Raw genomic sequence first — 12,539 nt, 5'->3', positions numbered from 1 at the left:
CTTGCATCTGTTTGCAATATCCGTTTGCCAGTTCCTGGGATTTGCAAAGGAGGAAGCTTTTCTGCCAATTTTTTCAACTGTTGGACTGCTTCTGTATGGATAGAATTCCATTCAGGAGGACATTTTTTCAGCAGTTGGGCTAGAGAGTTTCTATACTTGGAGATTTTTGGAATAAAATCTGACATGTAATTAACAATTCCAAGAAACTGCTGTATCTGTTTAGCACTTGTGAGCTTATCTAGGAATTCACCAAGAGAGGCAGCAATGTGGGGCTGTAATACGTACTTCCCATCTGAAATATTTACTCCCAGAAAATCTATGGAGGATTGTCCAATGATCATCTTTTTTTTCTGAGAGCATAATTCATTGTGATTTCACTAAATTATAGAATTCAGTGAGCAATTTCTCATAGGATTCTTCATCCTTGGAAAACAGGAGGATATCATCTACATAAATCAATGCATTGTTCAGGAGTGGCTGGAACAACGTTACCATTGCTTTTTGGAATTGGGATGGGGTATTTTTGAGGCCAAACGGCATGACAGTCCATTGATAGTGATGATCAGGGATGCAGAAGGCTGTTTTGTATCTTTCTTCTGGATGGATTCCCAATTTCCAAAATCCTGCTTTCAGATCAAACTTTGAGAAAATCTTTGCATTTGAAAGATGTTGAAAGAGTGCACTTTTTCTTGGCAGAGGGAATTTGTCATCTGCAAGGAAGTGATTAAGATCTTGATAATTAATCACCAATCTGAGTTTTCCTCTGACTTGTTCGGAATGCTTGTTAACATAAAAGGCTTCGCATGCCCATGGAGAGGTGGTTGGTTCAATGAGGCCTTTTGAGAAGAGAGTGGCAAGCTCTTGTTTAGCTAAGGTTAAATGTTCTGGATTCATTCCCTGATGATTGGCTTTTGTGGGATTAACATCTTCATTTTTCTTGAAGGGAAGGGAGATGAAAAAGCTCGGGTTTTTCCACAGAGGGTTTGGGTTCTTAAGGTGGAATTCAGAATGGGTATTTGCACAACAGTCATGGATAATCTGGAATTTTGAAAACTGAAAGGTGTAACTGTGAACAGATGGGGAACTTGGGTCCATGTGAGAAGGTGTTGTTTGTGCATAAGTCCTTTTGAGGACCATCTGAGGTTAGGAATTTGATGTAGGAGATCAAATCCTATGAGAAGGTCTCTACCTGTGAGAGGGGATCCAAGGACTTGGTGTCTAATGATGAGAGTCGGAAAAATTCTGATGAACAGAGGTTTGCTTTTCAAAGTGATAAGGAATGTTTCACCATTTGCCGCTCTGAACATTTGATTATGGGGTAGCCAACATTCTGCAGGCAAAATTTTGGGGTGGAGAATTGTGGCTGCTGCTCCCGTATCAAACAGGGCTATTACTAGGATAGGTCTGGAGTAGGTGTCTAGGAGGATGTGTACCTGGGCTATAGGGGTGGGATTGGTTAAAGGAGCTATAATAGGCTGAGATGTATAGATGGTTTGGATTTCTGGTTCTGAGTCTTCATCATTGTCTGGATCTGTATCTTCCTCTGAAGTGGAATAGGCCATGACAACCAAAGCTTGAGGGGAATACTCATCATCCAACGAGAAGAGTGATTCTACGTCTGAAAATGGAGTATCCTCTGCATGGATCTGGGCTTGTTCAAGAAGCTTGGCTGCTTTCTCCTTCTTTAGGCGGTTTTTTGCAAAATGTCCCGGTCTTCTGCATACAAAGTAGACTTTTGAAGTTTTTCCTTTAAACTGCTTTCGTCGAAGAAACTTCCAATTTTTCTTTTTTGAAAATCCTTTCTTGGAACTTGCATAATGTTTTTTCTTCCAGGAGTATTTCTTGAAATGATCTCTTCTCTTTGTTGAACAGCAACAATTCTTGTCATAACACTTTATCTGCAAATCCTTTCTTTTGCAATTATCTCTGAGCTTGCTATGAACTTTGTCTATTTCTGAAAGAAATTTTCTCTGGTTGCAGAGTTTTTCAAGGGCTATGAGAGCATGCTGGTAAATTTCTCCCAAGGAGGCTTGTTGCAGAGTTATTTTCTGAAGATTCATCATGCGAAGTGTCTCGTCCCCTAATGGTTCTGGGAGGGAATTGGGGAAGGTATGCTTGGCATTGACATCATCCATACCATTGAAAGAATAATATCTTCTAGACATCTTGTCAAAATGTTTCTCCAAATCTTTTCTTTGAAATGAGCAACATTTCATCAGCAAAAATTCTTCTCGTGCTACCTCCTTATAATGAGTTGGTGCCCTTAGAAATTCATTATGGACAATTGTAAAGAAATCCTCCAATGTATTACATTGGGCTGCTTGTCTCTGTCTGTATTCTCCCAAATTGATCCACCATTCTCGTAATCTTCTTGTAATCCTTGCAACAAACTTGGCAATAATCTGTGAAACAGTGGCATTTGGAGTTTGAAGTTCAGCTATGCACCAGGAGTGCATATTAAAAAACTCATCATGCCATTTAGAGGGAGGAACATTATCAAGAGTAAACAAATGTTTTGAGTCTGTAGTTGGTGAGTAAGACAATCTGGTTTGGTGATCTGGGACAAAAGGTGGTGGAGAAAAGATTGGTGGCGGAGATGGAGGCCTTTGGGGACGGAGAACATCATCTTCCTCTTCTTCTTTTGGATCAGTCATGAATATTTCCTCCAAACCAAGATCAGACAAGTCTAAGTCTGAGTCTTCTATTATAGGAAGCACAAAAGGTTCTTTGGGATCTTCAAGGGTGAGAGTTCTGAGAAATGAAGAAATTCGATTTGGGGGATCAGGATTTATGGCTAACATATTCATGTCTGGGGGTTTTGAAGAGGCTCCTATGGTTGGATCTGGAGGTTGGTATAATGGTTCTTTGTCCCTTTTTAGTGGGGAGGAGTCATTTTGTGCTTTACTTTGGGACTCTGGTAAAGTAGAATATGTGATGGCCGGAAAGATTCCACTTGGTTTGAAGGGATTGTAGTCAGGATGTGTTATAACCAGTGGCTTGAGATTTTGATAAGGAGAAGTTGGTGAAAATGGGGAGGTCGGTGGTACCGACAAGTCATTGTATAGTGATTGTCGTGGCTGGAGAGGCATTTGGACATGTATGGGAGGAGTGAGAGTGGGTTCTTTCTGTGATCTTTCCATAGATTGAAGCTGTAGCAGCAACTGCTTCCTTTCTTTTTCTTTTTGTCCAATGAGAGGAAAAGAAACAGACAAGTCTTTGACTGTGGAGGTAATTGTGGCCAACTCCTGTTCAATAATTTTAATCTTTTTCTTCAAATCTTGGACCAAAGCATTTGAGGCTGAAAAGGTGTGAGTAACTACCTCTGCCATCTTTTGCTGATTATCAAGTATCTTTGAGAGGACTTTATTTTGAGCCACAACATTTTTTGCTTGCCAGTTTAAGGCCGCTTCTGCAGAAGAGACTTGTTTTTTGGTTCCATTTGGATTGGTTCCGACAGGGTTTTTGATTTTCCAGATATGTTTGGTATTGGTTTGGGGATGATCAAAACTTTCTAGTGGAGGAAAGTTTTGAGAATAGGAAGGTGAGGCTTGGTCAAACATGTAACAAGATGGTGGGTTATGTATTTGAGCAGTAGGGAGTGACTGGTATTTTGGTATTTGTGGAAGGACCTTTTGGTAATATGGGATCAATGAAGGTTTCTGCATAAGTCCTTTTGAGGACCATCTGAGGTTAGGAATTTGATGTTCCCAGTAGTCTCTAGAATCTCACTTCTTGATTCCAGATTCTTGGAATATCAAAATGCAGTTATAGGGTAGAAATGGATATGTCCGCCTTCCCTAAAATGCTTCAGTTCAGTTAAGCTTAACAATCAAAGTTGCTAAAATCCTCCTAGACACCTACTCTAGACCTATCCCAGTAATAGCCCTGTTTGATATGGGAGCAGCAGCCACAATTCTCCACCCCAAAATTTTGCCTGCAGAATGTTGGCTACCCCATAACCAAATGTTCAGAGCGGCAAATGGTGAAACATTCCTTATCACTTTGAAAAGCAAACTCTCTTTTTCCAGAGTCATGGATTACGAGATATGAGATGCTCCATCAGGCGGCTAAACCAATTCAATCAAAGACTCCTCTTTTTATCAGAAAAGAGAATGGGGAAGTAGAGACAAAATTCCTGACAGCTCCTTCAGAAAAGAAAGATGTAACAGTCTTTCCAACACAGACTGCTATGCTCCAACCATTGGACAAAAAGAAAAAGAAAGGAAGCAGTTGCTGCTACAGCTTCAATCTATGGAAAGATCTCGTAATCTTCATGTAATCCTTGCAACAAACTTGGCAATAATCTGTGAAACAGTGGCATTTGGAGTTTGAAGGTATTTGGAATATCAAAATGCAGTCTCTAGAATCTCACTTCTTGATTCCAGATTCTTGGAATATCAAAATGTAGTTATAGGGAGGAAGGTATGCTTGGCATTGACATCATCCATACCATTGAAAGAATAATATCTTCTAGACAAGCTCACAAGTGCTAAACAGATACAACAGTTTCTTGGAAATAAAAGACCAAATAAAGACCTTGACTCTTCAAGCCAGAGCCAAAAGAATTATCAGAATCCTCCATAATTATCTCAGAAATCACCAACCTCATTTCATTGACATCTTCATTCTTCAATCTAGCTTTTGATTTTTATTTATTTTTTAATTCATAATAAATGGTGAAAAGTGACTATTCAAATGGGCTTGGGAAAAAAAAAATGATCCAGTCAAATGGGCTTGACCATGAGCAAATAAATTAATTTGTTTCTTAACTATTTTATTGGGTTTCATAAGATAAAAATTATTCGGTACTAAAGTGTGCTTTGTCATGACTTAAAAATAATTTAGAAACTCAATAGCTATTTATGTTTTTTTAGAATTTAATAATTTTTATTTGTATTATGAAAGTTATGTTATAAAAAATACTATCTATATTTGTTTTGGACTATTTTAGTTATTTTTTCTATTTTTTTTTTATTAATTTAATGTTTTTATATATATTTAAAATAATTATTAAATTAATTATGACGTCATCACGGTTCGACCTCAAAAACCTTGAACCTCTTCCTTTTACGGTTCAATGAACGGTCCGGGTCTGAAAAAATTGTCGATTAAGACTATGGTTTTAAAAATTGGATTGGGAGCAAAACTGTTTTGGCTTCTAGTTTCCAATTTAACTCAATTTTGACCAAATTTTGATATTTTTACTGGATCGGACTCTGTCCAGTTTCCAGTTGAACCGGTCGGACCAGCTGGTCTGGTTTTTAAAACCACAACTAAGACTACTTAATTGTTGTGATAGTTCATCATCCATAAAACATGGTAACTTCAACCTTTTCTTAATGATTCTATGATTTCTATCATGGTATTTGTTTGCTTTCTCGTTCTTAGTTATATGAACGGCCTAATGCTCCGAAGATAATTTGTCAATTGGCCACCAAATGAGTCACCATCACACATATTACGTAAGAAGCTTTATTAAGTAGATAAATGAAAACAAGAAAGATTGGCCACCAAATGAGTCACCATCACACATATTACGTAAGAAGCTTTATCAAGTAGATAAATGAAAACAAGAAAGACGATGACATTATCAATCATCGATGCACAATCACAACTGTTTAGAATTCTTTTTTTGAGAAAACAACTATTTAGAATTCAGTTCTAAACATAAATGCAAACAGAAGATGTTGAGAGCAGCGCCCCCCCCCCCCCCCCCCCCCCCAAAAAGTAAAAAAAAAAAAAAAAGAAGAAAATTAAAATACCTAAAAAAGATTCCAGAGAAATTCTCAATTGAGAAAACTCTCCCAAAATCCTATTTCTTTTTTGTAATTAATCCTCATAAAATGTAATCTTGCAAGTGACGTATTGCCAAGGAAATGAATGTGATAGTGTTTTTTACACAAAATGTTTTTGAATTTTATACGAATAGCCAGGGTTTCCAAAAACCAAAATAAGTTTTTTCCTATAAAAGTAGGAAAAGGAAAATATAATGCGGTGAGCGTGGATCGAACACGCGACCTTCAGATCTTCAGTCTGACGCTCTCCCAACTGAGCTATCCCCGCTTGGTGATACTTTGAGTAACAATTTAATTAATTTGAACACTGCTGAAAGCCTGAAACCACCAAAGCTGTCCAAGGAAGTTAATTGATTAAATCATTTATCATTCTATACCACAAGAAACGTTTCGAACAAAATAAAATATACCTGATAAACTAATGTTTAGGGGTGGGCCTAGAGTCTGGCTTAGACCTTGGAACATAGAGTTGTTAGACGTTTTCTTAGGGAAAAAGGAAAAGGCCCAAATTATCGAATTCACGGGGAAAAATCAACCTAGGCTGAAAATACCAAGTTTGGGCCTAGTCTAGGTAAGCCCAAATTAGTGGACTAATTGCAGTTCTGGGAGGACTGAGGGATTTTGAGGTGTTATCCCTGTATAGTGCATACTTTATATTTGGCATGAAGCAAATGCAATGCAAATCAAGTCACTCTAGGATTCAACTCAAATATGTGCATACCACAGAATTTGAATCTATAGGCTCTCTTCCATGGCTTGGCCAAATAGTTACTGATTAAAATTTTTCATTATGTTTCCTATAAATCAAATTTGCTAACTCCATGGCTTCAAAAAAGTAAAAACAAAGGCAGAAATGCATTTTTCATCCCTACATTTTGATTCTATTCCTATTTTGGTCCATACTTTTTTATTTTACCGCTTTTAGTCCATAAATGAAAAAAGCGTTCCATTTTGGTTCTCATTGTTAATCACTTAATGAAAATATCTTACATGACAAACGGAGTGTACTATAGACACAATAAATACTATCATGTCCATTAAAATAATATTTAAAAAAATTTATCTGGCTTTTTAAAAATGGCACGTCAACAATTTAATTTTTTAAAAAGCCACATCAAATAAAACAATTAAAATAAAATTTTGAATTTCAATTTAAAAAAAAAAGTAAAATAAATAATTTTTTTTTTTATTTCTTTCATTATTTTTTGGAAGAACATGTTCATCTTCTTTGTGTTTGTTGGGTTAAGATAGCTTGACCCCGGTTAATTAATTCAATTACCCAAGTTGATTAATTATGTCAAATTACATGCAAATCATGGAAGCACCAACAAATCACCAAATAAACTAAGTGTAGCAAAAAATAAATTGATATGGTGATTTGTTGACAAATGGAGAAAACCTCGCAAGACAAAAACTCCACCGGGTGATTTTAAGGTCATCACTCTCAAGAATCCACTAATTAACAATCAAACAGTTACAAGTATAAGGAATCTTACTAACTACCCTGGCCTATCCCGAAATACCAATCTATAGTTGAACCTTTACTCTAATACCCAATTGGACTTGATCTTGTAGTAGTCTTCTTTCCCTTTGATGCACAAACTGCCAATTTGTGATTAACCCTTTGCATGGATCTCAAGTAGGCAACTAACTCCAGCAACTTGAACAGATGTTGTTGGCTGCAAAGTTCTTCACTTCATTAACAATAAAGATCTGGAAGCACTCGGTTATAAAAACCTATGGCGTATAAACACAGTAATTTCACACAGAGAAAATTTAGGGTAGATTTGGTAATTGTTTTTTTTCTTTAGTTTTCTGTTTTCAAAAACAATTTTCTATTTCCTAAGGCAAAAAACTTGTTTGGTAACTGTTTTTAGGCAAAAATCAAAAACTATTTTTAATTTCCATATTACGAAGGAAACTGTAAATAGGTCTTTAGCTGTTTTTATTTTTCAGTTTTCTCACACTTTAGGAAACACGCTAAAACACGCCTGGAAAATAAGCCAATTAATGAACCAGCGCATTGGTTCGACCCACAAGACTCACAAATTTGTTTTCCCACGCTTCCTTTCTTTCACTCAATATTTTAGCGCCTAACGTATCTGATAACCCTTTATCTTGCTCTGCGCCTCCACTGCCTCCCTCTTGCTCACAGAGAAAACCTTGATTGAGAGAACCACTTGTAAGGTAATTGAATGGACTTCATTGGATTGTCCTTCATGAATGACTCTTGTTTTTCATTATATTCTTCTATTCCTTTTGTATTCATTATCTCAGTCTCCTTTTCTTTTCTTTTTTTCTTTTATTGTGTGTGCGTGATGTAGCAGGTCTGTGCGGTTTGGGAAGTATTTCACAATTTTAGGGACCCAATTACTCAAAGGAACGGGTCTTTTCCCCTTTTCTTTGTTCATGGATTATTTTGAAATTGCTTGAAGCTTGCTATGTATTTTGCGTTGTATCTGGGTTTATCAGAATGGGTATTTTTTTGTGTATGTTTGGTTTAGGATTTTGGGGTTGAAGTTTGCTATGTATTTTGCGTTGAATCTGGGTTTATCAGAATGGGTATTTTTCTGTGTGTGTTTGGTTTAGGATTTTGGGGTTTTGGGTTTGATTTGGCCGTGTTGGTATGCTTGTGGGCTCTATGGTGTTGGGTTTGTGTGTCTTGCATTCCTGTTTTCTCCCCTGTTTAAGTGTTACCTCCCCTGCTGTTGGTAGTTGTTGTGATTTGAATGTAACAGCATATGTGGTTTGAAAAAATTGTTGCTGTTTTGTGTTTATAGTTGCTGTTGTTGTTGGTTGTTGTTGAGAATGGTTTGAATTAACAGTATATGTGATTCGAATTTAAGAGATTTTGCTTTTAAAAAAAAAAACCTCAGGATCCCAATCTGTTTTGTGTAGCCGTGTGTGTATGTTAACAAAAAATTATTGACTTATTGTAGTTAGCAATTTATTTATTTATTTTTAGAAACCGTTTTGTAAGCAAGTTTGTGAATAGTTGAATGATGAAGGCAAATCTAAAATAAGGACACAAGTTGTTTGATGTTAAGGTTGTACACAGTTTATTATAAAGCAGCACACAAGCTAATTGATGTAATGCTTCATTCAAATAACATAAAAAAAAAAAAAATTATAAGATGATTAATTCAGTTTGAAATGCAAATTTGAGTAAAGCAGTAGGATTGCACTACTTAGGCCTTCATGAACAAAAGTTGGCTAAACCCACACCTCCTAGCTTGCATTGCAGCATCCACCATAGCCTCCAGCCCGTGGACTTGAACTCTTGAGCCACCACTTCTTCCATTGGTACAATTAGAAAGAGCAAAGGCCTCCTGATACCTGCAAAATAGAGACTAAGAGGTCATAGGCACTACTTAGGCCTTAGGTTCAAGTCTTACTCATTAAAAAAAAAAACTTGATATACTTAATTTCAAAAAATGCAAATTTGGGTTCTTTCTAAAATGCATGGGAAGTCTCTACGGCCATGTGGTTCAGTAATACATGTTGAAACTTTATAAAATGCAAATGGGCAATTTGGGTTCTTTCTAAAATGCAAATTTGGGTTCTTTCAAAAACGTTATAAAGGTTGTTCAGTAATACATGTTGAAACTCCATGTGGTTCAATATGAATTTAAGTCTCTACAGCCAAGTAACACATGTGAAACTCGGTTCTAAACCACATGCTTCACTTTCTTTAACTCATCTTCGTTAGCACCTGAAACAAAAACATGAAAACTAAATGAATACACTAATTTGCAAACTTTCTACATTTATTGTTAAGGTTTGTGGTAGAAATTTATTTGTTATGTTAAGTCTCAGAATAGGCAAAGGAAAATGCAATCTTCTAATCTTAATATTTTTAGATTTCTGTTTGTATTCAAATTATTGTGAGCTCTAATGATGTAATGCTTCAATTGTTTCAATTGTCAATGATGTCCACGAGAAGTTATTTCTTAGTTGTATTTGATAGTTGTGTTTATAAAGGTTGTTCCTTAGTTGTTTCCATGTTTCATTGTATTATAATAGATGAAAGGAAACAGTTCAATTGATGAAGATAGCCTTTGGACATCACAACTTGAGAAACTATTTATTGACATAATGCTGAAAGAGATCAATAAGGGAAATATGGCAGATGTGCAATTCAATTCCGATATTTGGAAGAAAATGTTAGCTACATTGAATGAATTAGGTAAATGGAGTTTTACAATAAATCAATTCAAAGGGAAGTTTAATAGGATGCGTTTACTACATCGTGAGTTTTCTATGCTCATAAATCAAACTGGTTTTGGTTGGGATGCTGAAACCAACACTGTTCATGCACTTGAGGAGTCATGGCAAAATTAATGTTGGGTAAATATCATCGAATACAATACAGTGTTTTATTTTGGCACATTATACCCCATCATTTTTTTTTTCTTACTAGATGTCTTTATATTTTTAGGCACATCCCAAGGCAAAGATGTTTCGAACCAAAGAACTTTAAAATTATAATTTGCTTGGACTTATATTTAATAAGTCTACAGCTACTAGGGTCTTACACTGTGCATCCACCCAAGACCCTCCTAATTCAGATGAAGAGAGTGCATTGGAAGAACGACTCATTCATGGGGGAGTTCATGTTAATTTAGAAAGTCCTACCCAAGATCCTGTCATGGCAATTCTTGAGTCTGACATTACAACCCGATAGAGCAAGCGTTCTAGTGATAGTTGTGACGAGCGTCCTAGTAAGAGTAAGCGAGAGTTAATGAGCTCCCAAATGAATGATACCTTACAATCAATGGCTGAGGCTGCTAAGGCTAGGATAGAGGCATCTAAAGCAAAGGCTGAGATGTATAAGAGGTATACCATTGATGAAGTTAGTGGCAGTATTGCACCTACAAATGACTTCTCCTTAGGCAAGTGCATTAATATCCTTGAGACCATGGAAGAAGTCAATGATGAAATATTTATGAAGTCTGTTGAGAAGTTCAAGCAAGATCCTGATGATAGAGAGATCTTTGTTAACATGAGTTTCACCAAGAGGATGGTTTGGTTGGATAGGCTGTAGGAGATTATGTCAAAACAATAATTTCCTATTTCATTATGTTTATTTTAATGTCTTTGAACTATGATTTGGTACTATTCTATTGTTATTTAATGTTGTTAAATGATGGATTATTATTTTATGGTAATCTTTTTTTTTTTTTTTTTTTTTTAATTTATGTTGGTAGTGTTTTATTTATGTTAATAAAAAACACTATTTGAGAACAAATTTGCTATTTAATTCTCCAAGATGAATGTTGAACCAAATTATTATAGCAATTCATCATCTTCAGATGAGGAAGAGGATGATGATATGTTTTTCCTACTAATGTTTGTTGAGAATAAAAACAACTATATTCCTAAGGAGCCTCAACGTATCTCTATGTTGACTGGTGATGCATTTATAAAAGAGATATTGAACGGCAATCCTCGAACATGTTATGAGTTATTCCGCATGGATAGGCCAACATTTACAAGTCTATGTAACTATTTGAGAACACATAAATTCTTAATAAACTCACGCTGGATCACAGTGGAGGAGGCAGTTGGTATGTTCCTATTAATAGTGGGACATAATGTGAGGATGAGGGTAATAGCAGATCGTTTTCAACACTCAATTGAGACAGTGGACAGTCAATTTAAGGAAACTGTAAGAGCCATATGCCACCTGGGAAAATTCATTATATGTCATTCTCAAAGCAATGAAGTGCATCCACATATTGCTAACAATACCAAGTTCTTTCCATATTTCAAGGTAATCCCAAGCTATTGTTCATTTTATCATACAAATATTATTTGCTCGCATATATTAATACTTGTGTTTATATTTTTTCTAGAAATGTATAGGCGCAATTGATGGAATATATATCAGTGCATGAGCTCCAAAATCAAAGCTAGTTAGCTACAGGAATAGAAAGGCCACAATCACCCATAATATAATGTGTGCATGTGATTTTGATATGAAGTTTACATTTGTTTACACGGGTTGGGAGGGTACAACCAATGACTCACGAGTACTCTTAAATGCACTTCAAAGGCCAGAAAATAATTTCCCATGGCCTCCATCTGGTAAGATATATTGTTGCCTCACTTACATATTTACAATTTTCAAGTTTAATCCATTCACCATGTCATACTTCTCTCTATCTTATTATTATTTTTTGTTAGGTGGCTATTATTTAGTGGATTCTGGTTATCCATGCAACTTGGGGTTTCTACCTCCGTATCGTATTGAGAGATACCATCTATGAGACTTTCGAGGTGGGGATCATCTTGAAGGTGCTAAAGAGCTTTTCAATTATAGACATTCCTCTCTTCGTAATGTAATTGAAAGATGTTTTGGCGTTTTAAAGGCACGATTTCCAGTAAAAAATGATGCCCGTTATAAACCATGTTGACAAGGGAATGTGATGAGAGCTTGTTGTACAATTCATAACTTCATTCGAATGACAACAAGAAATGATCGCTTGTTTACTCAATTCAATATTGATAACCTTACTGTTTAAGGTGAAGGTAGAGATAATTCAGGTGAGCCATCGCACACTGTTGACTTAATTGATCAAGCCGCTGAAGCTATGGCAGCTTATAGGGATCAGATCATAGGATAGATGTTGGCAAATAATAGGCATCATTGATGCCACATTTTTTTTTTTTTTTGGATGAAATTGATTCCCTGGCATTGATGCCATATACTAAACTTTTTAGTTATTGATTATCTTTTATAAC

At 35.9% G+C, this 12,539-nt stretch overlaps 1 protein-coding gene and 1 non-coding gene across 3 annotated transcripts; one reads left to right on the top strand and one right to left on the bottom strand.

Annotated features, from left to right (window-relative positions):
- Positions 1-5,990: 5,990 nt before the first annotated feature.
- On the bottom strand, positions 5,991-6,063 carry TRNAF-GAA (transfer RNA phenylalanine (anticodon GAA)). Its single transcript has one exon. It is a non-coding gene; the product is annotated as a tRNA-Phe (tRNA).
- A 4,931-nt stretch (positions 6,064-10,994) lies between these two features.
- LOC126711937 (uncharacterized) lies at positions 10,995-12,539 on the top strand. Of its 2 annotated transcripts, XR_007650900.1 has the most exons (3): positions 10,995-11,568; positions 11,651-11,882; positions 11,982-12,539. XR_007650900.1 is itself a non-coding variant. In XM_050411293.1 (2 exons), exons 1-2 carry the CDS (start codon positions 11,065-11,067, stop codon positions 11,690-11,692), a joined length of 546 nt encoding a protein of 181 aa, XP_050267250.1. In that variant the 5' UTR covers positions 10,995-11,064; the 3' UTR covers positions 11,693-12,539. The 2 variants fall into 2 exon arrangements, 1 of the variants encoding a protein (XP_050267250.1); XM_050411293.1 differs by having other exon boundaries at positions 11,651-12,539.

Source organism: Quercus robur, chromosome 2, assembly GCF_932294415.1.
Source record: "Quercus robur chromosome 2, dhQueRobu3.1, whole genome shotgun sequence".
Taxonomy (NCBI): domain Eukaryota; kingdom Viridiplantae; phylum Streptophyta; class Magnoliopsida; order Fagales; family Fagaceae; genus Quercus; species Quercus robur.
This window is presented reverse-complemented; position numbering and strand designations above follow the sequence as displayed.